Genomic DNA, 27,986 nt, shown 5'->3' with positions numbered 1-27,986 from the left:
GCTACAAGTGTATTTCAAAATTTCGCCCCGCCCCCTTCCGCATTCATAAAGGACAAAAGTCTGTGGCAGGCACAATTTTAAAGATACGATAAAACTAAAAACGCAGTATCGTAGAAAATAACCATATCTACCAGATTGCCGAATCTGAATCAGATCGGATCATAATTATAGCCAGAATGAAGAAATGAATTTTCTGTTGGTTCCCTCTCCTTCTCCAGCGCTGCTGACGCTACTGATTCTCTTTCTCGCTCGCACACTCTGCGCGTTCAGTGCGCGAGCAACCCCTAGCGGATGAGATGTAGAATATAAATGGTACATGTACAATCTACATGTTAGATGTGGAATATACATTGTAGATGTAGATAACAGATGTAGCAAAAAAATGTAAAATTTTTTTTTTAATTCTAAAATTCTAAAAAATCATTAGCTCAAAAATGTATATACAGACTGAGTACGGGTATAAGTAGAGTCGCGTCCCCAGAAGCGACTCACACGTTCCTTCTCGTTTTTTTTCTAAAATTAAAAAAAATTATAATCTCAAAAATGTATATACTGACTGAGTACGGGTATAAGTAGAGTCGCGTCCCCAGAAGAGACTCACACGTTCCTTCTCGTTTATTCTAAAATTCTAAAAAATTATATGCTCAAAAATGTATATGCTGACTGAGTACGGGTATAAGTAGAGTCGCGTCCCCAGAAGCGACTCGCACGTTCCTTCTCGTTTTTTTTTTGAGTTGCGAATCTTGGAAGCCAATATCGATAGGTTCTGAGCCGTATTGGCGACATCGCGTAAGGTATGCATAGGCCTTTACCAGCACTCATATCCGGTATCCTGTTAATGATGACGGTGCTTAGTGAAACTATGGGTTTTTACAGACTTTGTTCTTACCACCCTGTTCTGCTGTCCTAAGCAAACGTCGGCAAAGGAGATACCATGACTGATGTGAAGTGGTTGTAATTGAATATTAGGGTTAACCGACATTTCGTTTGTGCTCTGTGCTCTGGCAGGTACGCAGCGGCGGGAAAAAGTTTTTGTTTGATGATTCATGTAGCCAATGGTGCTTTTGACTTGTTTGAGCAGCATAAGTCATCAGATGTTTTGGCTTCACAAACATTCGCTTTAATCTAATTTTTCTGCCTACATCTTCCCCAAATGGATGGTTTATAGCAGTTTTTTTTGGTAAAAACATCTTGAGCATTGCTTGATTTCGTTGTATATATGTATAAAATGTGTAGCTGCAGAGAAGTTACCAATACATTTGCTTATGTATTGCAATTTAAAACGCACCCATCACTTTAATCAAAGTTTCAATTTAAACATGTACATATATATCTGTGCAAACTACACGAAAAAATAAAATCAACGCTCACAAATTTGCAATTTTGAGTGTACTTTATTATTTTATTATATTTTCTAAAAAATATGAGCTATCTGCCGAGCTACAAAAATTTCTTAATTAACTTAATTTGTAAGCAACAATTTAATTTTTAATTTGAAAATAAAAATGTTTTTTTTTAAATAAAAATGTTTTTTTTTTAATGTTTTTTTTTAAATAAAAAATAAAATATTATTATTAAAAAAAAAATATTCAAAAATGTTGCACTATTATTTTAGGAGGTATGGCTTTAATTCCGCTAGATTGGTTATTTTTCCCAGTGTGGGGCGGGGCGAAATTTTGAAATACACTTGTAGCAGTGTGATATCACATGAGTCTGGTTGTCTCTTATAGTCTCTGAGAACTAGGCGCTCATGAGGACGGACGGACGGACGGACGGACAGACAGACATGGCCATATCCACTCGGCTATTGATGCTGATCAAGAATTTATATACTTTATGGGGTCGGAAAGGTTTCCTTCTCTGCGTGGCACATATCCACCGGGTATACAAATTTTCGGACGAATCGGACCACGATTGAAAGCTTGAAAAAAGCTTCAGAAAAGCTTTTAAATTCAATTAACTTTAAAAATGTTACAACAAAAACACTATACAGCAGAGGCCGGCAGCGTCGTATGCACTGTGCATAGGAAAAAATTTCGCAGTCGGCACACGTACAGCGTAAAGACTTCGTGTGGTTTCGTTATTCTGCCTGATGACGTACCGGCAGAGAAAATTCTGCTCTGCTGACGTCGCGGTAGAGAAACATGCTTCGGGCTATGCACAAACGGCTTCATATTCTGCTCGCTTTCCTCAGCGGCAGAGAAGCATCGTGTGCCCTATGCACAATTCTTCGGCTTTCGCAGCGGCAGAGAAATAAGTAGCGTATTTGACTTCGTGTCTGTTTCTTTCACACACAAACGCACCAAAAAAATGTGTGAGTCTGTGTGCCGACCCCTGCTATACAGTCACATTTTTCTAAGACAGAACCTTTTTTTTAAGAATTTTATAAAAATGGTATTGTTTTTTTAAGCTTTTCTCAGAGTTAGTTCTTCTTTTTTTGGGCTCGACGAGAGTCGACTTGTCAACTTTGATCGGCGAAATAGAAATTTTTCTATTTTCGCAAATTCGTTGCGAGCATGTTTGATCGTGGATGGTGGTGTCACACAATCATCATTAGTGAACACATTTTTCAAAAGGAACACGTATGAAAATTACCAAAGAAATCTTAATGGAATTTATCGAATGCATCGATAATGAGATTTCATCATAGCAAAATAAAAGCGAAGAATACATCTACATACATGCATTTTTCAAAAAATAGTGGGAGAGTCTACCTAAAAACTAGAAGGAATTAAAAAAAAAAGACACATTGGACGTTAGAGCGTTTTTTTCCGCTTCCATTTTAGAAGTTTTCTCACTGAAAATTTGTTTGTCAAGATGTTCCTTGCCAATGCTCGCTCTAGTTGGTGGGCAAGTTGGGTCTGTTCGGCGAGCTCATTCGCCGCGCATGTCCGACTGTGGATGTGCACCTTAAGCAAGACGAATGAAATATTAAATAACAAGAATCTAATTTACTTTGACATTTCATTGGTTAATAGGCAGCAGCTTTAACAGAGCAATAGTTCTGATAACAGCCTTTGACCGCTCCGAGTTACATCGCAGTACCGCTCTCAGTAAGCGATCTGAGAGTGCAACAAAAAATCTACCCTCCTAAGTACTGGTTATAAAAACGTATAATATAAAAATCATAGGCGGTGAGACAGGTTGTCAAACCAAGCGAACTTCAACTGAGTTGGAATTCTAGGTGCCACAGCCGGCATAACTAGAGAGTTGGTTTTGGAAAGGTTACTGCATTTCTGATTTATCTAAATCAGAATAATTTTACATTTAAAAATTTATATCCTTTTATTTCCATTTCCGATGCTCTAGTCATATCTCTAGTAGAATTGCCATTCGCTTTTAATGGTGTTAAATTAAAGATAAACGAGCGGAAACGTTGTGAGCCGCGGGATCTACCTTTATACCTGATACTCAGTCAGTATATGTATATGTGAGCTTCTGATTTATCTAACCTATAAAACATATTTTATAAGTAATTATACGTAGCCGAAAGCGAAAGATAGAGCAAGCGGTAATATTTCTGTCTTTTGGTATCGCTGTTCACAATTTGCCCACAATATCTCTCAATTTCGAAAAACATAGAGAGAAAGAGAGGAGAGTTATTTTGTTATTGATGAGAGTTAGGCAGTGCGTAGATGTTCCTCCAGTGCAATTTTTAATTGCTTCGCGCCACTTATGGCCTTAAGGCCAAAAAGCCAAAAGCGAACAGCATATACAAGGAATTGACGCATTGTGCAGGAGTACATGTTTTTAAATTTCAGAATGTTTCTGGTCCTTCTTGATGTGCTAAACTTAAGTCTTTCATATAGGTAACAGGGTTCTTTGGTGTACATAATTTTCTGCAATAATGTCAAGACCCTATGGTTTGTCCAGGATTTAAGTGGCATATCGAATATCATTACGTCAGAAATACGGTCAGTTCTATGTCTATTATAAATACGCCTCGCAATATTATTAAAAGCATTTTGCAACTTTCGTTGGCTGGCGGAATTACAGTTATTAAAGACTTCAATACCATATAAAAGTACTGGTGTTGCACATTGTTGTACATTGTTGCAATTGTTTGTTTGATTTTCAGTGGTAAAAAGTCTTTCGTTATGTATAGAGATCTAAGGATTCCATATTTTCAATGGATAATCTTTGTAGATTGTCAGTGTTGAACTGTCTTTTACCTATGATTATACATTTTGACTTATTTGGGTTTAATTCTAGACCATTGATTTTTGCCCACTGACATAGCTTTTGATTACAAACACGAAATGTCTTTAGTTTGGTTGCTGCACGCGAAAAATGACATAGATGACTTAGTTTAAAACAAAGAATTTCGAGGTTAACCGTGTCAAAAGTTTTACTATAGTCTAAATGAGCCATTAGTCTTTCTAACACTTTTGATAAAAAGTTAAAATGGAAATTATCCTGTATTCGTTGGCAGATTTGGAATTGGTAGTATATTGGCTACTTTTGAGTCAGTGCTTTTTGTATAAGTGGGTTATGTATGGCAGTATTTTTGCCAATACAAATTTCATAAATTTTGGATTTATATCATCAATACCAGTGGCATTGGACTTAATTTTTAACATTGATTCGAGGACATCTGACTCAGTTACACATGAAAAACTAAAACTATTATCACAGGTACCATTATTACAGAAGCAGTTTACATCATAGCAGTTTCTATATAGATTTTGGGGCAAGTGCTCAACATAGTCAGTTTTAGTCACTTCAGGTACTTTGCAGTCTAAAAACTGTTCATTGAGTACATCAGGATCGACATCACAGATGCGTTCATTGTTGCATTTACCAATATCCAGCTGCTTAATGTAGGACCATGTCATCTTGTTCGATGTTGCCTTAATGAATTTGTTAAACAAATATTTACGTTTCTCTGAGTTGTTTAATTGTATAACCTTCTTCCTAAGTAGATTATACTGCTCAGCATGCTGGCTTGTTTTGTACCGCTTCCATTTTCGAAATGCAGTGTCCCGTTTTTTTTATTAGTATTTTAATTTGCATGTTGAACCAGGGATTAACACGAGGTTTGTCAGTTTTTGGTATTTATCTATAACAGAGATGGGCACGCCGTGGCTCTTTCAGCTCCCGCGGCTCCTTCCAAAATGTTTTTCGGGAGGCGCCAGCAAGTCGGCTCAGACGGTCGTCGCTCGCGTTCAGCGATCCGTGAATTTTTACAAAAACAATGCCACAGAAATTTGGCGTCAAAGAGACGGCAAAAATGCATCGAAGGCGCGATCTCGAGATTGCAACAACACATCATGTGTCTTGGGCTACGCACATGAAAATCAAGCAACAACAAATTTAAAGGCAATTGCTCGCCCATTCTGTCTGGATCATGACTGCGACGCGGCGCGACGGTGGTTTTTTTTTTTCTGTCTGGCTATTTCCGTTAGTTTTCGTGCCCATCACTGATCTATAATATAGGTATATTATATTATTTTGGAGGACAGTCAATTGTGAGTCAATTTTATGATTTTTATATATAGAGTCCCAGTGTATTTAAGTCAGCACTTAACAAGCCATAGTCAATATCTCTATAAACTATTTTATTGTCGTTTAAGTCTGTATTAAAAGTATAGGTCAAGAAAATTAAGTCATGTTTCGAAAAAATTGGCATGGACAGCTGACTGAACATAGAAACATTATGACTATGGCCTAAAAAAAATAAGTCAATAAAAGTATCACAGTAATTAGAAAAATGGGTAGGTTCAGATGTGTTTACTAACTTTAATCCCATAGCTTCTATGTCATCCGATAAGTGATTTTCCCTCAGTATATTACTGTTGAAGTTCCCAGCTAGTATGTTTACATGTACATGTACATGTACATATGTGTAAGTAAGTGTCAATGTCGATAATAAGTCAATTAAATTGTTATATGCTATATACCGTTGAGGTCTATACACACAGCCAATTAAAATTTTTGAAGAGTATATTGCACCGGAGACTTGAACAAATATCCATTCGACTACACTATCACTAGAGTGTTTACAAACATTATGCATTTAGACGTTTATGTACATATATGGCTACACCTCCTGCGTGACTATCTCGATCAGATCGAAACAGGTCATAGCCAAAACATTCTACTAACACATCACTAACATGAGACGAAAACCACGTTTCAATTAATGTGGCAGACACGCAAACCTGTTCCTTGATTCACAAGTACTCTTAGCATTGTATAGATGCTCGCACTGGATGTCCATGCACTATCATCCATTGCACTACTCGACAAAATTTAACTTTTTCTTTCCGCTGTCGACCAAAATGACTTTCTCTGATGGATTTCGGGATTTTAAAATTTTGTTTAGTACTTTGTTTTTTTTTATGGTTTAATTTGTTTTTAAAGAATTTTTATATCTGGTTGCATAGAACTTTGCAGTTCTGTAAAGCAGCTATAAATCTGACCCAGACATTTTGTGGCGGCAGCTTAACGCCTGGAAGATATTAAGCTTTCAAATTTAATCATTTTTTGCGGTATTTTTTGTATTTGAAATTTTGACTTTAAAAACTCAGGTAGAGTCGAAAAAAAATAATTCTTCGCAAAATTTTTAGTTTTAGATAGACGCTTTAGGCGTCGTTTAAGATATAAGATACTTAAGTTATGTGAAAAATAGAAGCACTACCTCTGAAAAAAACATTAAAAAAACCAAATTTTTCCAAATTCTTTAAAAAAAAAAAAGACAAAAAAATACAAAAAAAAAATTTAAAAAAAACATAATTCGTTAAAAAATGTTTAACCGAAATCTATAAGAAAAAGTCATTTTGGGCCACAGCGTAAATGTCGTGTGGGCTAGTGTTGTCAGTGAAACCGACATCCGTTAGAGGAGACATTCCATGCACCACTGAATTAAAAGTAAGGGGAGATAATGTGGACTGTATCGCTTTTCTCTTGAAGCTCTACCACTCGTTTCCCAAGCTGTTCGACTTCGTCCGAAAGACTATGAAGCTTATCCTCAAAGTTCTCAGTCATCTCACGCAGTATTCTTTATTCGGCTTGCCTCACGCTATTATGGGTGTGCTTCGCCTGCTCTTCGAATCGTCTATTAACACTAGTTAAAAAAAGGTGCGCTACCTCTGAAAAATGCTTTAAAAAAATACCAGTGTTCAAAAATTCTTCAAAAAAAGTGGTACCATAGAAAAAAACATATCAAACCATTTCTGAGCCTCTAATCTTTAAGAAAAAGTTGGTTTTGTTTCTAGAGGAAAACTCGTGTCGCTACCTCTGAAAAAAGCTTAAAAAAATACCAGACTTCAAAAATTCTTCGAAAAAAAATTTTGACAGAAAAAAACAATAATTCTTAAAAAAAAATTAAAGTTTCATATCTATCAGAAAAAGTCGGTTTGGATCCTTGAGGAAAAAAAATTCGATTTTGTCGAGTAGTGTAATATTTCGCCGCAACTGATCGAGCTGATTACACTACTCGACAAAATCGATATTTTTTTCCCTCAAGGATCCAAACCGACTTTTTCTGATAGATATGAGACTTTCAATTTTTTTTTTAAGAATTATGGTTTTTTCTATTGTAGAACTTTTTTTTAAAGAATTTTTGAAGTCTGGTATTTTTTTAATGTATTTTTCAGAGGCTTTTCTTTTTTTCACATAATTCATGTATCTTACGCCTGTTTGTAAAAAAATCATAATTTTTGCATTTCAATGCTTTGCATTTCCCATAGAAAAAAAAAATTTCATCAAACCATTTCTAAGCCCCAAATCTGTAATAAAAAGTTGGTTTTGTTCCTTGAGGAAAAATCGTGTCGAGAAGTGTTATCAGAGCTGGCCGAGCAGCTCGCAGATGGAGGGATGAGTCGTGTAATAATGAATGAGTAATAAGCTCTATAAAAATAGTCCGATCTGCTCAAGATTCGGCAACCTGATATATATGGTCCTTTATGATTTTACGTTTTCGATTTTCTCGTATATTCAATATTGTGTATGCCACATATTTCGAAGGCGAAATTTGTTAAATAAACTTGTAACAGTGTGATTTCACAGGAGTCTGGAAAGTCTCCGAAAAAGTGTCAGAATTCTCCTGCCAGCTGCGGATTTTTGGGATTTTGATTTTGAAAACCCTTGAGTCTGTGACACCTTTGCCGATAGCACATATTTCGATATCGCAGAATATATGCGGATTTCCATATTTGGTGAACTCTTCGAAGTAATCCGAATAATGCGAAAGATAATTTTTATTATCTTGCGGATATACGAGTAATCGTTGGGATCTTTATCTGCAAGTATGTACATATATTGCTGAAGTACCTGAAGTGCAGAACTTGTTTCAACCAGCTTCTTTGAATTCCAAGAAGTTATTTGGTGTTCGTCTCGTCGTGTATTAGTAATAATACTATGTCCATGTCTTTTGTATGAATCTGTAAAGAAGTAGGGATCAAGAATTTAAGTCATAATATATGCAGTTACATTCGAATATTTAAATCGGAAGTCAACAAGAAAAATATAATAAAAGCCTTTTCAGGTTATTAACTCTATGCAGCACAGTGAATTCGATAATTTAGTATAAACATGTTACAGTATAGATAGATGACCTTAGATCTTAGAACAATGTATAACAAAATTTTAAAGCTACAATTCTATCAGTAAAAGTCGGGTTGGTTCGTGGAATATAAAAATTCGATTTTGTTGCCTATTGTTATTTTAGAAAATTAAAAAAAAAAATTTAAAACTATGAAGGGCTGGCATATACAGTAAATACTCAAATAATGGGTTGAACAATTTTCAAAAGTAAAATCGCTTTATCTTATCAACAAACTTTGCAATTTCGATGAAATATATTGCATTTTGTATATTGATTCATTTTTAATGAAACAAGATAGTTTGCTTCCAATTACAAACGTATTAATAAGATATTTATAATTTTTTTAGAAGCCTGAATAGATGTTTAAAAGCAATATACCTGTTTGACGTCAATATCGCTTAGTAAACGACGTAATTTATTACACTAGACAAAATTTAACTTCTTCTTCCCGCTGTGGACCAAAATGACTTTTTCTGATGGATTTCGGGATTTAAAAATTTGTATAGTATTATGTTTTTTTTATGGTTTAGTTTTTTTTAAGGTATTGCTTCTATTTTTCACATAACTTAAGTATCTTATATCTGGTTGTATATAATTTTGCCGTTGACAAATGCAGCTGTAAATCCGATCCAGACACATTGTAGCTGCAGCTTAACGTCTGGAAGATAACACTACTCGACAAAATCGAACTTTTTTTTTCCTCAAGGATCCAAACCGACTTTTTCTGATAGATATGGGACTTTAAATTTTTTTAAAGAATTATGGTTTTTTTTCTATGGCAGAACTTTTTTTTGAAGAATTTTTAAGCTGGTATTTTTTTTTAGCTTTTTTCAGAGGTAGCGATAGTTTTTTTCACATAACTTTAGTATTCGTCTGGTTGTAAAGAACTTTGCTATTTTGAAAAGGTAGAAAAACAGCTAGTAGTTGAGCCCAATCTTGTGATTAGCTTACCGTCTGGGAAATATAAGCATTGAAATGCAAAAATGAGATTTTTGTGGTATTTGTTACGAAATTTTGACTTTAAAAGCTAAAAGAAAAAAAATTATATCTTGTGTCCTCTATTTTTTTGTGTAAGGGGTTAATTTGCGTCGTTTAAGGTATCGCTCAAAACTATGGGACTTGAACTAAAATTCGTTAACCAAACCTAAAAAATGGAAATGAACAAAAATACCTTTTTGAAGGCGGCGGCCCACTGCCAATTGGGAACAAAGGAACGCGATCAGGTACCAAATGTACAACCCTTGTTCGTTTGCTTTGTTCCCAATTGGCAGTTGCCCCTAAAAAAGGTATTTTTGTTCATTTTTTCATTTTTTAGGTTTGGTTAACGAATTTTAGCTCTCCATAATTTTTGGGCCACCTTACGATTAAGACCGACGAAAGAGGACACAACACAATTTTTTTCGACTTTTCCTGAGTTTTTAAGTCAAATTTCGTAAATACCGCACAAAAATCATCATTTTTGCATTTCAATGCTTTATATTTCCCAGACGGATAACTGAAAGTGTTTGGCATCAACTTCTAGCTGTTTCAATTATCTTTCAAAATAGCTAGTTCTTTACAACCAGACGTAGATACTAGAGTTATGTGAAAAACAAGCGTTACTTCTGAAAAAAGCTTAAAAATACCAGTTTTCAAAAATTCTTTAAAAAAGTTCTGCCAGAAAAAAAAATATCATCAAACCATTTCTAAGCCCCAAATCTTTAAGAAAAAGTTCGTTTTGTTCCTTGAGGAAAAATCGTGTTGACTAGTGTAATAAGCTTTAAAATTCAAATTTGATCATTTTTTTGCGGTATTTTTCTCGAATTTTTAACTTTAAAAACTCAGGAAAAGTCGAACAAAAAATATTTCTTGGCATGACTTTTTGGTTTTAGATAGACGTCGTTTAAGGTATCGGTTGAAAGAATCGATGGATAAAGTGGCAGCCGTTTAACAAAAACTAACCAAAATTGTGTGGGCTCTACAATTTTTTTCCGATTAAAATTAATTAAACAACCATTATATTTATAAGTTTTTATTTCAAATGAAAAAAGAAGGAACTGGCGTAAAAAATTGGGGCCACAGATTGATGATTGCCCAGGGCCCGGTTGAGGGTTGATCCGGCCCTGAATAGGTCGATTTTGGTTTTAAACTTTAAAATTTAAAGTTTTTATTTGTTTGTACTGTTTGTATTTACAGTGGGGACTCAGCCGAAAAGAGGTGGCAAAATTTAAAAATATTTTATGAACGCTTTGAATAAAATAAATGTTCACACCTAGTAGAACAGAGCTTTAGCGAATCTAATTTTCAAGATAATTTTAGTTTAGGAGATATGAGAAGAGATATCATCTTTTATTTGTATATATTAAATTTATTTCCCACCCCCACCCCCTCTGCCCAATCCTCATTTATGTTGCGGCAGGTCAGCTCAGGTCGCTACAACAGCACATAAAAAAAAAAAAACGAAAATCCGAAATTCAATTCAAGCGGAAAAAAATTGTAGAGCCCAGACACAAGCATAGTATGTGTGAATACATGACACACACACATTTACGTAACCTGGAAACGAAACTCAAAACAAACTCAAAACGGTTTCGGAAAATAAGAATTCATAAATATTTTTTCTTGCAATTCTCGGCTTGCTTTCGCATCTCGTCATGAATCGAACATGTCGAAAAAATGCCGAACGTCTCAGGCCCACGACCCGAACTCAGCACCACAGCCGAATGGTCCCAGCACCCCAGCCGAAGACCTGGGGGTGCTGGGACAGAAAACTCAGTTGCGACACGTTCGGTGTATGAACTGGAACTGGTATGGTTAGTGATCCTAGGTATGGACAGTTACTTTTACTCCAATGCTGTGGAGAAAACCATAGATTCACGGCTCTGAATGTTTCTTTTGTTCATTCAAAATAACTGGAATCGGGAGATCCATGAAATGGGGTTACCCGAAACAACCTGGTCAAGGCCTTACGCTTCCTGCTCCTCCTTTAGAAGAAACACCGCCATTAAAACGCAAAAAAGAGGAAATGTCGTCGCATGGAACAACGGATTCAAGTAATAACCATTCAGGAGAATATAAATATTGCAAGCCTCTTTCACAGGAACAATTGAACGATTTGGTGGAGGTCGACAGCAGTAAGGAAAGTTTAAAGGCTGCTTTGTTACACAATGGAAACCAAAAGCCGTATGTTCCACAACATAAAAAATACAGCTCTCGAAAAGTTTGAAGACGTTATTTTACCACCATTACACATTAAGCTGGGACTAATGAAAAATTTGGTTAGAGCACTGGATAAGGAAGGTGAATCGATGAGTTACCTTAAAGCTGTTTTTCCACGTCTGTCGCTGGCAAAAGTGAAAGAAGTAGTATTTGATGGTCACCAAATAAGAAAACTACTAAAAGATGAAGAATTTGAAAATATTTTCTCTACGAATGAAAAAGCAGCCTGGAACTCATTTCGACTGGTTACAAACATTTTTCTTGGTAACAGCAAGAGTGATGATTACGTTGATATCGTTCAAGACCTAGTTGAGAATTATGAAAAAATTGGAGCCAACATGTCACTATAAATCCATTTCCTGCTTAGACTTTTTTCCGACAAACCTAGGCGACGTTAGTAATGAACACGGAGAGAGATTTCATCAAAAATTAAAATCTATGAAACAACGTTATCAAGGTTTTTGGAATGAGAACATGTTGGGCGACTATGTGTGGACTCTCATAAGGGAATCTGATTCAAATGACAAAGGAAGACAGCCACAAAACTTAAATTATTTTAAGAACAGTAACAAGCAGTAAAAAACCAAATTTATCACACACATTTAAAAACTTGTAGCAACATAACACCAAATAAAAAACGAAAAACACAGAGAAAAAAGTAACTGTCAAGAACATTTAATGCCAAAGAACACGTTCAGTTATCAAAAATTAACGAACTATAGCTCCACCATCTCTCCATAGATTTAAATGAACAATACCTTAAACGACGCCTAATTAATGCGTCTAACTAAGACTTAAAATGTATGCCAAGAATTTTTTTTTTTTTTAATTTCCTAAGTTTGTAAAGATTTTGAAAGCAAAGAATATCTTCCAGGCGTTAAGCTGCAGCTACAAAATGCCTAAGTCGGATTTGTAGCTGCATTTGTCCGCTTTTTAGAACTGCAAAGTTCTATACAACCAGATATAAGATACTTAAGTTATTTGAAAAATAGAAACAATATCTCTGAAAAAAAAATGAAAAAAATAACAGATTTTAAAAAAAAACTAAACCATAAAACAAAACAATTCTTAAAAAAAAATGTAAATCCCGAAATCTATCAGAAGGTCATTTTGGTTCACATAGCTCAGCAGCTGCGCACAGTGTAAATACACACAATACAAACAAATAACAACTTTAAAGCCAAACTCGACCTACTCAGGGCCGGATCAACCCTCAGCCGGGCCCTGGGCAACCATCAATCTGGGGACCTCCATTTTTACAAGCCAGCTCACTTCTTTTTTCATTTGAAAAAAAACACTAAACAATTTTATGTTTGCGTGATTAATTTGTATGTTTATCGGCTATTATATTTTATATTCATTATTTGGAGTTTTGTTTTTTCAACAAATTTTTCTGTTAGTCCTAGGGGGGGCCCTAGGCAACGGCTAATCCGGCCCTGGACCTCTTATCGTCACCAGACTTCATATTTTGTTGGTGTATTCTGTCGCTCGACTCGACGCGGGCCGAGGCATTTACGAAGCCGAAAGCAGAGGCAACAAAGCAAAAAACTTTGCGCAATTGTTTTGTTGTGCACAAAATAAATTTGATTATTCTGAAAACGGAAATTCCTTGCGAAGGTATTTATTAATGTAAATTAATTTATATGTTTTCATTAATGTGTCTTGTTGTCCAACTGTGAACTGTTTTATATGTGTATCTCTATAGATTTAAACTAACAATTTTATTTGTGAGATGTAGAGTATAACTTATCACTTAGCACAGACTAGCAAAAGAGTAAGAACGAGAAGTTAACGACAAAAGTGTCCTTATCATACAACTAACTATTTTTGCCCCTTTTCGCAAAAATTTCGTTTATCTAGCAACATATCAGTTTGGCCATGGGAGTCTTCTCGAAGTTTGGTAAAGCAAGAACCGCTCGCGAGAAGCCCTTAAGAGTTACATATTCGAAAAATTGAATGGCGATCGCTTTGATAAAACAATGAACCAGATAATATCAAATCAAATTGCAAAATTTATTTATTACATCAATAAACATTGCCAAGATGCTGTCAAAACAAAAATCGATTTAAACAAAAACACGCCATAGCCGGTAATATGAGAGCTTAATGATAGAAATGAGTCCCCATAGAAAGGGGGTCGCCCGAGTTTGACATATGAATTCCTTAGCATGTGCATCAGAAGCAAGACAAAAACTTTTCAGGTCTGACAGAAAATATCATGACAGAAAATGTAGCCGGGTTGACAATATGGCAGATGTTTTTCACAGAGCTATGGATTCGTCTGATCCATTACTATCGAGTCTTTGCATTACAAAAACCAACAGGATAAGCCTACCAGAAGAGGATTCGCCAATCCTATCCCTAAGTGTTGTCCATAAAGACGTCACAAAATTCGTGTGAAGATGATACAGATGAAGAATATGGTGACGATGATGAAAGTGATACCTTTGAAAGAGATTTAGAGAAAGAGATACCAGACGAAATTGAAAACTAAAATAGATGAAGAAAGATATATTATAATCTTAAATTTTGTAGTTTTTACAAAAATATAACATATTTTTTCAGCACTCTAAAAATTGTACATTGGATCATAAATACAGAGCTGAAGTAAATTTTTTTTTTATTAAGAATTGTATTTCCAAATGTAATGGAAATTAAAATTTTTCATAATTATTAAATTAAAAATTTATTTTTACCCACTGTGCGGGTAGTCAAATTGAAAAGAAAAAAAACTAAAACCAAACTTTTATTTAACTTCATATAATACACGAAACAAAATTTCAAGTCAATATCTTAAAAACTATAGTTTATGCACCAAAAACGGTCTTTTACTCAAAGTGCACAGCAGGAAAAAAAAATTTAATTAATCCGCAGGTTGCGGATAGCGAACGGCCTACCCTGGTGGGTAGGTCGGCTGTTAATAAGCGGGCATCCCAAAGAGAAGCAACTAAGTTGGCTCTGAGGGAGAGTACCGAAATAAGCAGTCCCGGACAACGAGCGGGTGTTCGCGAAGCAGCAACACAAACGATGCGCTTGTGGTGCCGCCTCTTATTAAGTAGCTCACACACTCCCATCCCTATACAATACCTACCCACTACCCACTGAGACTGACACTCCCCAAATGTCAACAGTCGTTTTGGTCAATCGGCTGCAAGTTGACCGTTTATCCATAGATTTTAATGAGCAATGCCTTAAACGACGCCTAATTAATGCGCCTATCTAAAACCAAAAATTTTGGCCAAGAAATATTTTTCTTTCGACTTTCCCGAGTTTTTAACGTCAAAATTTCGGGAAAAAATAACGAAAAAAAATGATGAAATTTGAATTTGAAAGCTTAATGTCTTCCAGGCGTTAAGCTGCAGATACAAAGTGTCTGGGTACGATTTATAGTTGCATTTGTCAGCTTTTCAGAACTGCAAAGTTCTATGCAACCAGATATAAGATACTTAAGTTATGTGAAAAATATAAGCACTTATTTCAGGTAAAATTAGTTTTGAGTCGTTTTGGTCAAACGGCTGCAAAATGAACGTTTATCCATAGATTTTAACGAGCAATACCTTACACGACGACTAATTAATGCGTCTATCTAAAATCAAAACTGTTGGCCAAGAATTATTTTTCTTTCGACTTTTCCCGAGTTTTTAAAATCAAAATTTCGAAGAAAAAAAATACCGCAAAATATGATGAAATTTGAATTTGAAAGCTTAATATGTTTCAGGCGTTACGCTGCAGATACAAAGGGTCTGGGTCGGATTTATAGCAGCACTTGTCAGCTTTCCAGAGCTGCAAAGTTCTATGCAACCAGATATAAGATACTTAAGTTATGTGAAAAACAGAAGCACTACCTCTGAAAAAACCATGAAAAAAATACCAAATTTTATAAATTCTTAAAAAAAAACGAGAAGGAACGTGTGAGTCGTTTCTGGGGACGCGACTCTACTTATACCCGTACTCAGTCAGCATATACATTTTTGAGCATATAATTATTTAGAATTTCAAAAAAAAAAAAAAAATATTTTACATTTTACATTTTTTTGCTACATCTGTTATCTACATCTACATATACTATGTACATCTAACATGTATATTAAACATGTACCATTTAGATTCTACATCTCCTCCGCTAGGGGTTGCTCGCGCACTGATCGCGGCAAAGTGTGCGAGCGAGAAGGAAAATGAGTTGCGTTATTGTGGTCAGGAGGGGGCAGGGGAAGCAACTGAAAACTATTTCTTCATTCTGGCTATAATTATGATCCGATCTAGTTCAGATTTGGCAATCTGGTAGATATGGGCATTCTCTACGATACTGCGTTTTTAGTTTTATCGTATCTTTAAAATTGTTCCTGGCACAGATTTTGGTCCTTTGTGGGGGGGAAGGGGGCGGGGCGAAATTCTGAAATACACTTGTAGCAGTGTGATATCACATAAGTCTGCAAACCAAATTTGGTTTCACTAGCTCTTATAGTCTCTGAGATCCAGGCGCTCATCGAGACGGACAGACGGATAGACGGACGGACGGACGGACGGACGGACAGACAGACATGGCTATATCGACTCGGCTATTGATGCTGATCAAGAATATATATACTTTATGGGGTCGGAAAATTTTCCTTCTCTGCGTTACACACATCCACTTTTACCACAAATCTAGTATACCCCTTAACTCTTTTTTGACACCATAAAAAAAAAATAAAGAACTACAAAAATTTTTAAATCCCGAAATCTATCAGAAAAAGTCATTTTGGTTCACAGCCTAAATAAAAAGTTCCCCCCTTCAAATCACCTGGTCCCGACCAGGTCATTCCGGCTCAATTACAAAAAGCCGGAGACACAGCCATTAACTGGTTGCAATGCATCTTCAGGAAGACCATGGTAGTGGGAAAAATGCCTCACGCCTGCCTCAAGGCTAAAATAGTCTTTATTCCCAAAGCAGGGAAAGCCTCACACTCAACCCCAAAAGACTTCAGACCAATCAGTCTATCCTTTCTTTTCAAAACCTTTGAGAGACTAGTCGGGCTACATCTGAGAGCAACCATAAATCCTCAGTGGCTGTCAGGCGCACAACATGCCTACCGAAAAGGAAAATCCACGGAAAAAACACTCCATTAAGTAATTTCGACGGTAGAGAAATCCCTACACGTCAAAGAATACTCCTTAATACCCTTCCTATTTATGGAGGGAGCTTTCAACAACGTCATACCAGAGGCCATCACGGAGGCCCTGACTGACCTGGGGGTGGATCGTCACATGGTGATGCTCATTGATCAATTGCTTACATGCAGGATGGTGACTTCATCAATGGGATCGTCCACTCAGTCAAGGTATGTCAACAAAGGCACCCCGCAAGGTGGTGTCCTGTCACCCCTTCTATGGAACATAGCAGTCAAAAAGATTCTGTGCGACCTGGACGGAGGGGGGCTGTAAAGTACGCGGACGATGTTGCCATCATCTTCTCGGGAAAATTCCCTCAAACACTTTGCGATCTAATGACTGCAAAGCTCACGCGACTGTCTGAATGGACAAATTCACGTGGTCTGGGGGTCAATCCTTCGAAAGGTACAACGAACTGCCGCTCTATGCATCAGTGCACTATGGTCCCAATGACCACTTTTTTTAGCCAAAACCCATATTTCAAAAGTTAAAAAATAACCGTGGTTTTGATCACTTTGTATTAGAAAAAGAGTGAGCTTATAAGTTGCGTACCAGAAATTCCCATAGATGGCGCCACATTCGCAAAATCAGCTGTGCAACCCAGCTGTTGTTGCTGAAAAGCACGCGCAGTGAAAAAGTGTAAATTTAATTACAGTTTTAAATCTCTCATAAATTGAAAAATACGATTAGCTGATCAAATTTTTTGATTGAATCTTAATTTGTTGGGTTTTTACTACGTGTTTTGTATTGTTAACTGTATCTCGTAGTTGTGATGTCTTAGTACTTTTAGGTTAAAATGAGTCCTTTTTTTAGCCAATTTTGATTGAAAACTGATTTTTGAAAAAGTATATTTAGTGAGTCCCACCTAGTCCCACCTAGTCCCACCTTGAAATCTATTGTGTGATGTAAATTAATAAATTCTTGTTGAAATGTATATAGTAAGAAATACCACTTTTGACCACAAATCTTAAAATTTTCATTAGTAGAATATAACCTCAAAATCAACAATACAGAGTTGTTTGGCGTTCTATTTTGTGCTAAAACAATAAGTTGAATGCCCAGTAAGAAAGCCGCAAACTTTCTGACCCAACGAGCACCCTGGAAAAAGCGTTTTCCACCCTGACACAAGGGCTTTTCTCTAGGTGGCAACAATTACAAACAACTTTTTTTTCAAATCAAAATTTTTGTTGTTTTTATGCGTGCCACGCCTTTATAATTTTAATAAAAATTAGTTAAACTAATTTCTTAATAAAACTGTTATAAATACTTGATATTTCCTATCATTAATTATTTTTTAATATGCATTATTAAAAAAAAGGCGGTGCCACACCCATTTTTGTTTGTAAATCGCCTTCCTATTGATTATATATATACAATAAAAGAAACTAATTTGAAAAATCTTGTTTCGTTTTCGAGTTATTAATTTTTGCCAACAAAAGTGGTCATTGGGACCATAGTGCAGTGGAGTCCTACGCACCACTCCAATATCCTAAACGGAAACGAGATCGTCCCGACAAAAACGGACTACTGTTTTCCGAAGGAGTACATAGATACTCTTTTTCAAATAATTATCCCCCACAGAGACAACTGGCTCGAGGGACCACCTGGTCCAGACGGAGCCATACAAATCTTCACAGATGGCTCAAAACTGGACAATAAGGTCGGAGGGGGAATCTACTCCGAACAGGTAAGCATAAGACACTCTTTCAGGCTTCCAGATCACTGCAGTGTCTTCCAAGCGGAAGTCATAGCGATCAAAGAAGCTTTGAGTTGGCTACGGCAACTCATTTAAACATCTACAGTGACAGCCAAGCTGCGATCAAATCGCTAAATGCGTTAACATCGAGCTTGGCTACCATGGCAAACTGTCGCAAGTCTCTCCACGATATGGCTCATCAGTTTGTTATTAGCCCAATATGGGTCCCGGGCCACCAGGACATTGAAGACAACTGCATAGCAGATGAGCTGGCCAGAACTGGTACTACAATCCCCCTTCTCCAAGATAAGGAGGACATTTGTATGGCAATGTAAGCACAATGTAAGCCACTTGTAAGCACATTATAAAAGAGCACTTTAAGCTACTAACAGACAATCGGTGGCAAACTGTACCGCAATGTCGCATAACTCGGCAAACATGGCCTTATATAGCTCAGTAGAAAAAGGTGCAGCTCAGTCATACGCTCCCTCACAAGACATTGGCGAATAGGCACCAATGCTAACAGGATGGGTGCCCCCTAAAACGACTTCTGTCGACACCTACTCTGCTCCTGTCCGGCTCTCAGTAGAAGGAGGCTACAATACCTGGGAATACCTTTCATGAACGACGTATCAGACATGTCTACTATGAGTCCAAGAAAGATCGCAAACTTCATAAGGGCATCCGGATGCGACAACTGCTGACATAGTGTCTCACAAGGGAAGAGGACATGATCCACGCGGTATCACAACAGGCCGTAACCGGCCCAAGTGTGTCGGGTTCCTGGCGATCCCGACAACCGCCTCAACCTAACCTTACCTGACCTAGATCTGAATTAGATGGGATCATTATTATATCCAGAATGAAGAAATCATTTTTAGGTTGCTTCCCCCTCCTGCTCCAGCACGAGACCACGCTCATTCTCTTTCTGGCTCGCACATACTCTGCCCTATGCAATGCGCGACTTTTGCGGAAAAGATGTTTAATCTACATTGTGTTTGTATAATCTACACTTTAGATGTATAATATACATAGTATAAGTAGATTTAGATATCAGATGTAGCAACAAATTAAACATATTTTAAAATTCTACATACATAAAATAAATTATTGCAAACTCGAAGACAAAATAACAACAAAATCAAAATTGAAGTCGGGTGCGTCAAAAACACAATGACTGAAATTGGAGTTTGCTTGCGCGCGAAAACACCAATCAGAGAAGAGCACAAAAACGTATTTTTCTGGACGCATCGCACACATGCAAAATTGTTTGCAACCTTAGAAGTCGAAAAAAAATTATATACGTGTTCGCGATCAGGTACCAAATGTACAACCCTTTTTCTTTTGCTTTGTTCCCAATTGGCAGTTGGGCTCGCAACCTTCCAAAAGGTATTTTTTCCTGAGTTTTTAAAGTCCAAATTTCGTAAAAAATATCGCACAAAAATCATCATTTTTGCATTTCAATGCTTTATATTTCCCAGACGGTGTGAGAAAAACTAAAAAAAAAAAAAAAATACCAGTTTTCAAAAATTCTTTAAAAAAAAGTTCTGCCATAGAAAAAAAAATATCATCAAACCATTTCTAAGCCCCAAATCTTTAAGAAAAAGTTCGTTTTGTTCCTTGAGGAAAAATCGTGTTGACTAGTGTTATCTTTTCAGAATTGCAAAATTCATTACAACCAAATGTAAGTTATCCTACCTTTGAAAAGATCTTAAAACAATACCAGTTTTTAAAGATTCTTTCAAAAAAATTCTGCCGCAGAAAAAAACCATAATTGTTTAAAAAAATTTAAAGCCCAAAATCTATCAGAAAAAGTCGGTTTTCTTGAGAAAAACAAGTTCGTTTTTGTCAAATAATGTTATCTCTAGAAAATATATAGTTGATTTGAACAAGTCTTCTTAGAAGCAAATATCATCTTTACAAATGATAAAAAAAAATAAAATTAAATAAAAAAAAAAAATTTTCGAAAAGTTCACTTAAAATTTAAAGTTAGACATGGAAAATAATTTAGCAACAATAAATGAAGATCCTTTCCCAATTAAAATTGGAATAATTGGAGATACTGATTTGGATAAAACAATCTTACTTCAAAATCGAATGGAATATGCTGTATGTACGCCTTTTGGAAAACCTTCTGACATTATAATTGAAGGCTTAATGGATGGCGTAAAATGTGCCCTTCTCTCTAGAAATGGCCGGCTGCATGATATAATGCCGACAAATATTAACTATAGAGCTAACATTTGGGCCATGCGCAAATTGGGATGCACACACATCTTGGTAACCCACACCCTTAGTTCTTTGCAGGAGAATATTATACCCGGAGATATTGTCGTGCCACACGATCTAATAGATCACACATCAAGGCGTGCTCAGACTTTCTATGATGGTGCATTCGGCAGTCCCTTCGGTGTCTGTCATCTACCAATGTACCCTGCATTCTGCGAGCGTACAAGGAAGCATCTTCTAAGTGCTGCACAAGAACTTGACCTCTCCACGCACTCGAAAGCTATAGTTCTTACACTCGAAGGGCCTCGTTACTCGACACTTGCTGAAAACAATATATATCGCACATGGGGAGCGGATCTACTCAGCATGACTTTATGTCCTGAAGCCACATTGTCCAAGGAAGCGGGTATTTTATATGCCTCGATAGGACTGGTTACCAACCTAGAGTGCTGGTGCACAAAACAACCAATTGCAACCACCCAAGAAATAATATATGTGTTTAAGAACAAAGTCGAAAAACTCCAAAAGGTACTTAGCAAAGCAATAACAAATATGTCAAAAGAGGACTGGTCTGAAGATATTTTAAAAGCTAAGGTAAATTTTCGTTTTAATTCTTAACAATAACCACAGTTATAAAAACTAACTTTTACAGATATTGGTGTGCAGTAATTTTGCAAATCGAATCAAATAATATTTATCCAATAATAAATAAGAAACAAACAAAAAATGGACGAAACAAAAAAAAACATGCATTTATTCACATTATTCAAATACACATATTAGCAGGAAGCTGAGAAGAAATCGATTTTTATCCCCAGACTTTCTTAGGATTAAAAAAAAACAAAACCGTTTGCGTTGACTGACATTCAACACTCATCTAAAACGGAAACTGTATTCGTTATGGAAATTCTATTAGTTACTTTTTATAGCGAATAAAAGCACAGTGACGGGAAACAATAGACGCTTTAAACCGAAAACAGAAAAATATTTGACAACGAGCGATTTCGAAAAATAATTGTCACATATGGGCAGTTCCGCCAAAAGGTCCATCAGGCCCAAAAATCATGATTTCCATATAATTTTTTCGGAATATTTTTTTCTAAATTTATTAAAAGGTAACTAATTTACTCTATTGACATATAGTTTCGTTAACTTTGATGCGAAAAACCTATTCATATAAAAAAAAGTTCACGTTTTTGGTATTTTCTGGTATTTTTATAGACATGTTTTCTTTTACTATTATTTCCTAGGAAAAGATGGTTCTTGATCAAATTTTCTCCTTAAAGTCTCTAACATATTGAACCACCTAAAAAATTATCAGAACATTTGTCAAACCTCAGTTAACAGTATATTTTTAGGCCCTTATTATCGCGAAATTTGGTAACGTCACGCCAGTAAAGTTCGTCAGATGCCTCCGCCGGCTTATAGCAAAAAAACAAGGAAGGTTTTTACATTTAATAACTTCGAAAATGAACACTACATATTTCATATACATGTACCAAAAATTTGCCATTTCGTACCCCAACATCGAAAAGCACATCTGTTTTATGTAACGCAATTTTAGGTCATATTTTGGCTTTTATCTTTAAAACCGTCTGCTCGATTATTCCCATTTCTTTGGCTAACCAATTCATGTTCAACAAGGTTAATCATATATTAAATATTCATTTCGTTATTGCTTTGGTTTTATTTTATGCTTCGCGTTCAGCTTAAGTATTAAGTAAGTATCAAAAGGATTGAGATGGCATTACAGATCTATTTGAATCTATTGAATCTCCGGTTATCGAAAATTGAAAAAAGTTGCGATTTGACTGTCAAGTCGCAACAATGCGTGTTCAGGTTTTCGTAAATCGCAAGACCTTTTACGATTTTAAACCGGTTGCTAATAAGCTCGCGATTTCAAAACGAATTCCACAGCACCTAAATAAAAACTTTTACGAGCGGTAATGAAAATAAACACTTTTTCTGGTGTTTTAAGTCTATATTTATATAATTGAAAATTTATTTTCGTATATCCTAATATATTTAAATAATTTATTTCTAATGGCACCCATATTTTACCTCGCAAAAATAAACATAAACAACAACAAAGTGCGAATTTGATCGATAAAATATCGATATCAATATCGGCCAGGAGTAAAAATGTCCTGTTCTTAATTCAATAATTTTTTTGTTATTATATAATGGGATTGCCAAAACGATGGCATATTTAACTTAAATGTTTTCATTTCCAAACCAAAGTTTTTTTTCAAGACAAATATCGCAAAACAATTTTGGAATGAAACACTATCGATAGGAAAAAGTTACGAAAACCGAAGCGCAAACAATTTCAATTCGTACGAATTGTCCCAAAATCGTAATCGCAAAAATGTACGAAAACCGGAGCAATAGCGACAAAGGATCGAGAAGACGGTTTTCGAATATGACTGAGGAAGAGCGGGCCATCTGTACGAGATAGCAAGAGACTAAGCATCCTGAAGCGTGGCGAGAGTCGCTCAACATTGGCGCTAACTCGGCAACGTCGAGAACGGGAGATGATGAACTGAAGATCGCACTAACGGTGATGTGGGTGTTCACGTCTCGGCAAAACAAAAAATAGTATATTTCTAACGTAAGCTTTATTTTGATCATTTCATGTCGAATAGGAAATTTTTTCTGGCAAAAACTGTTTTCTATGCTCTGTACGGAATTGAAAAAAAAAATCAGCACACGTTTTTGCGAACTAGTTAACTAAATATTTCGCCAATCGTGAATTTTTTAACAGTAACTAAAAAATAAAATAATTTTACCTTATCAATATGAACTAGTTTCTAAGTTTAAATATTATTTGCAAAAACCGACGAATTCAATTTTTTTGAATGTATATTTACCCAAAAAATATTTTTTTTTTTTCGTGCTAACAACCCCCAAATATTAAACTAAAAATTTGAAAAAAATTTTATAATTTTATTGAATAAGAAAGAACAGAATTGGGGGGTGTCCCCTTGAAAAAACAAAAAACAAAAAACAATTTTTGTGGTTAAATTTTGGCCCAGCTTATTGTGTACATACCCATATTTCTAACACGCAAAACACTTTTTGTGTAATAAAACGTTTTACGAAGCCTGGTTTACTATTTGATGACTTTATTATATGTATTGATATTGTCTGTGTTGATCTGTGTTTCCAAACTTTCAAAGCTGGAAGTACTTTCCTAGTTTACAAACAGACCATTCTGCTTGGGGATGCGGTGTGTTTTGTTAGAAGTAATAGGTAATATAAATCAGAAAAATACTTTTTCTTTTAGAGATATGTTTACGATTGTTTAGATGATTTCTTTAAATTACTTAGTATTTTAAATTAGCAATACATACCATGGTCTGCAGAAATTTGTCGACCCTTGTTCATGTTACTCCATGGTAGATTATAGTTCTCTTTAAGATTAAACGGCGGATATTGGAATTGCATCGAGTTTTCATGAACTTTTTATTATGAAAATCAAAGGAATTAAATAATTTAGCTTAATGAAAGATATAAAAAAGTAGTTTTTATCATACCAGAGCAATCATCATGGCTTGGAGAAGATAAATTTTCATACGATGCTTCATCGACTTGTTGGCTCCATGGTATATTACGCTCCTCAACCGATTTTGCTATTAGATTTTGGTATGACATTAATGAATGTTACAAGAAAGGAAGACTCGCATCGCCCAAAGCGTATACCCTTGCAGACCGAACCTTCATATTTAAGCTTTTAATTTAGCAATCTGAGTTCGATCTATTTCAGAGAGCTATGAAAAACACATAAAACTAGTCTTTTGAGTGTGGTTTCTTCTTCACATAGGAGTCCGTGCAGTTATGTTCAGATGACTTAAAAACAGAGTAAGAAACAGACAGACGGACAATATCTATATCGATTCGGCAGTAAAGTACAAACATACATACATATGTATACTTAACGATTTATTCCCTGGGTTGCAATCCTATTGCCATAGGAATTTTATTCTCTGCAAGGGTATGTATATAAATGAAAGACCATTTTACGTCTTTAAATATTAAAAAGCCCAATGTAACGTTTTTAGTAGATTACCTGTATTTCCTGATATTTTCATCTGCAAAAAGAAGTGAATATATAATTTTAAAAATGCTCCTGCTACAAGCCGCATAAACCAAAATTTAACAACCGGACATACGTATATACATACATAAGTGCACGTGTATGTGTGTACATCCATGCATGCACGTATTCATATAAATAAATTCATATATTTATATGTACACATATGTTTGTACACATATTTATGAAAAATAAAATTACCTGATCCACGCCTGACATTTGCAGCAGTTTGCTACCTGGAAAAAGATGCATGATGCCCAAGTTTACAAGAGTGCAGCTTTTTATATTTATTTATCGAAATTACCTCTTTAAAACTAAATTATACAAAACTCAAGACTGGTATAGTTTGTTATTTAAAACTTTTAGAAAACTGATTTTTGTCTACTTAAAGAACCACACAACACACTGACACCACTCGCACATTTACAAAAGTGTATGTAGATAAAATGCTTAACGCGTCCTAAGCCGTAAATTTTTACAGCGGCGGTATCTCCGAGACGAGACTAGACTAGTCGTGAACCAATATGTTACGTGAGTTTTTACATGAGATGATTATGGTTCGACAATAGTGATTTCGTGGATACACTTTTGATTTGAATTGATTGGCTATCAGTATACTAAGAATCAAATTAAAGGAAATTTGACTAACAAAATACATATGTACAAAAATTTATTTTATAAAGCCCAGTACATAGATCAGCTTTATTTTTTTTTACCGAATCAGGGATGATATTCGTATGAAAAAGATACGAATCCGACAAAATAATTTAGCAGTTGTCTTTTAGCCTAGTACTCAGATCCGAAAAAACACCTCGAGAACAGAATCGGGGTTGATATTCGTATGAAACCGATAAGAAATTTTTTCTGGCAAAAACTGTTTTCTAGGCTCTGTACGGAATTGAACAAAATAATTCGAACTCACCCTTTTCTTTAGATTGTGCTGTAAAAATTATGGATCTTATAAACGTGTTAACCATATCTTATTAAATTGTCGGGTAGTGTACCATTGGCTGCTTTTCTAGTATCTATCGGCATACTACTGCTGTACAGACCCTAGCAAACAGTTTGTGCACGAACAAATTTCTTATCGGTTTCATACAAATATCAACCCTTTGGCTAGCGTGCAGATTTTTCGGACCCGAGTAATAGTCTTTAACACACAAAACAGTGTAACGATAGAGCATGCACTTTTCCCACATTGGTCACACTGGGTACCGAGCTAAATATATAGAAATTCTTGTTGACAAAATATTAAGCTGATCTGAGTACTGGGATGGACGAAATATTTTGTATACAAATTTTTCATATATTTCCCTTGGACCTCTTCCTTCGCTTCAGCAAGAGCCTTCAATCCAACATAATATATTCCATTTTTTTTTTTTTTTGTATTATTGCTATACAGCATTTCTAGCGGTGGGAATTTTTAACAGATGTAAAACTTCTATTCCCACTGGCAGCATCCATTCCATGGAAAAACAGCTTGAAGAGCATAAAATAACAATGATTTGTGTAGAAAATGTTGTTGTTTATTAAGAAAGATTGGATACAAATTTGGCAATTGTCTTGGCTGTAGTTCTGTGTTTTCTGTGGGAATAGGCTATAAGTTATTTCAAAACGTCCTATTTATAAAAAAAGAAAAAAATGGTTTTCTAAAGACTAGTACTCAGACCCGAAAAACAGCTCGCGAACAGAATCAGGGTTGATATTTGAAGACAAGAAATGAAATTAAATATTTATATAATGAAGAAAAATAGAATCTAATTAAGTCAGCTATATATAGGACAATTATATGGATATTATAATTGATTATTTTTATTCATTTTTATGTCTTCAAAACATGTTTTCCTCACGGTGATCGGTTGCGGTTTTCTGCGGGACGCGTCACCATGTGCTGCTGCTGATAGCCAGACAATAAAATATTGGGAGCCCAGGATATGCCTGGTGAAGAGCGACCCCAGCCGACGAAGTGCACTATATTAACTTTGCTTACTTTAAACAAAACCAAAAAGCTGTCTGAGCAGTGTAACCGTACGGAATGCAGTGCATACCTCTGGTCACACCACTGGCTGCTAGAATGATATATGACATACACATATTTGCTAGCAAACAGTTTTTGGATCTGAGTACTAGGCTCAACTGAATAGTAGGCTTTGGGGCGTATTTCTATCGATATAAATATTTAGAGTCCTTCGCTCTTTCGTTGCCCCAGGGTCTCCAGACCTCTAATAGCCTTTTTACACTGGGCGCGTCTGCTATCGATATCGGCATAGACGCAATGAAGCAGAAAAGGCGTTTACATTGGAAGACGTGCGTCTTGAATTTGGATTTGGGTGTTTGATGACAAGGAAAGATACACAAATTTTTGAAAATCAACAGAATTAAGCAAGATGTCAGGAAAATGGACGAAAAAGAGCTGATTCTCATATTTAAATATTATTTTCAGACATTTCATTGTAGATTTGTGGGAGTTCTTCTTCAAATTATGAAAACCACCGAAGTTCGTCTCCAGCAGTTTCATAATGGCATCAGGGTATCACAAAAATGTCGTATGATAATAATACAATCGGTTTCAAGTATTTTATTTCATGATTTTATGTATATTTTCACCTCTCTGCACAACCATTCATTTTAGCGCCAAAATTTGATTTTTTAACTACAAGTTTTTGTTGTTCTTAGAGGTGATAGTTGCGCTGATAGGCAGAAAAGTGCAAAAATGTGCAGTTAAGCGCAAAAGCAATCGAATATATCGAATAGACGCACATGAATCAGAGACCGACGCAACTTTTTGCCACCACTAGGGCCCTATGCTTAACCTATGTAAAAAAAACTGCGTCTCCGGCAAGACGCAAAGAAGCATGACGCAGCCCCAATGTAAACAGCCTATAAGTCAACAGTTGTATCATTTTTCATGTACAGATACACTGCCATCATATTATATCAACAATATTTTAGGCAAATTAAAATACAAATAACGAGTACCATTAATAATGCTTTTGGTGCACATTTTTCAGCACTGAAAATATGCAGGGTTGTATTAGTAATGGAATGTCAATAAATTTAGGTTGAAT

At 35.6% G+C, this 27,986-nt stretch overlaps 2 protein-coding genes across 5 annotated transcripts in view; one reads left to right on the top strand and one right to left on the bottom strand.

Moving 5' to 3' along the window:
• LOC111076623 (YTH domain-containing family protein) overlaps positions 1–25,365 on the bottom strand; it is a 70,241-nt gene extending 44,876 nt beyond the window's left edge. Inside the window, exons 1-6 of one of the 3 annotated variants that reach the window (XM_022370479.2) lie at positions 25,223–25,365; positions 25,120–25,154; positions 24,892–24,913; positions 24,359–24,454; positions 24,176–24,283; positions 8,275–8,384 (exon numbers count right to left, since the gene is read on the bottom strand). In XM_022370479.2, coding sequence (XP_022226171.2) covers positions 8,275–8,384; positions 24,176–24,283; positions 24,359–24,454; positions 24,892–24,913; positions 25,120–25,137 — 354 coding nt within the window. In that variant the 5' untranslated portion in view covers positions 25,138–25,154; positions 25,223–25,365. Of the gene's footprint in view, positions 1–8,274; positions 8,385–24,175; positions 24,284–24,358; positions 24,455–24,891; positions 24,979–25,119; positions 25,155–25,222 lie in introns of those variants that run through there. The other 2 variants (XM_041593708.1, XM_022370478.2) reach the window with 2 other exon arrangements.
• LOC111076625 (purine nucleoside phosphorylase) lies at positions 20,524–21,956 on the top strand. Of its 2 annotated transcripts, XM_022370486.2 has the most exons (3): positions 20,610–20,702; positions 20,783–21,416; positions 21,475–21,956. In XM_022370486.2, the coding sequence occupies exons 1-3, from the start codon at positions 20,698–20,700 to the stop codon at positions 21,511–21,513; spliced, it is 678 nt and encodes a 225-aa protein (XP_022226178.1). In that variant the 5' UTR covers positions 20,610–20,697; the 3' UTR covers positions 21,514–21,956. The 2 variants fall into 2 exon arrangements, with proteins under 2 accessions (XP_022226177.1, XP_022226178.1); XM_022370485.2 differs by having other exon boundaries at positions 20,524–21,416.
• Positions 25,366–27,986: the final 2,621 nt, after the last annotated feature.

This window comes from Drosophila obscura, unplaced genomic scaffold (genome assembly GCF_018151105.1).
Source record: "Drosophila obscura isolate BZ-5 IFL unplaced genomic scaffold, ASM1815110v1 contig_194, whole genome shotgun sequence".
Classification (NCBI taxonomy): Eukaryota; Metazoa; Arthropoda; class Insecta; order Diptera; family Drosophilidae; genus Drosophila; species Drosophila obscura.
This window is presented reverse-complemented; position numbering and strand designations above follow the sequence as displayed.

Bases quoted from the DNA above. Each gene is read 5' to 3' on its own strand.
- LOC111076625 (XM_022370485.2), top strand. From the start codon at position 20,589: ATGGAAAATAATTTAGCAACAATAAATGAAGATCCTTTCCCAATTAAA. The intron at 21,417-21,474 runs GTAAATTTTCGT...TAACTTTTACAG, and splicing joins AAGATATTTTAAAAGCTAAG to ATATTGGTGTGCAGTAATTT.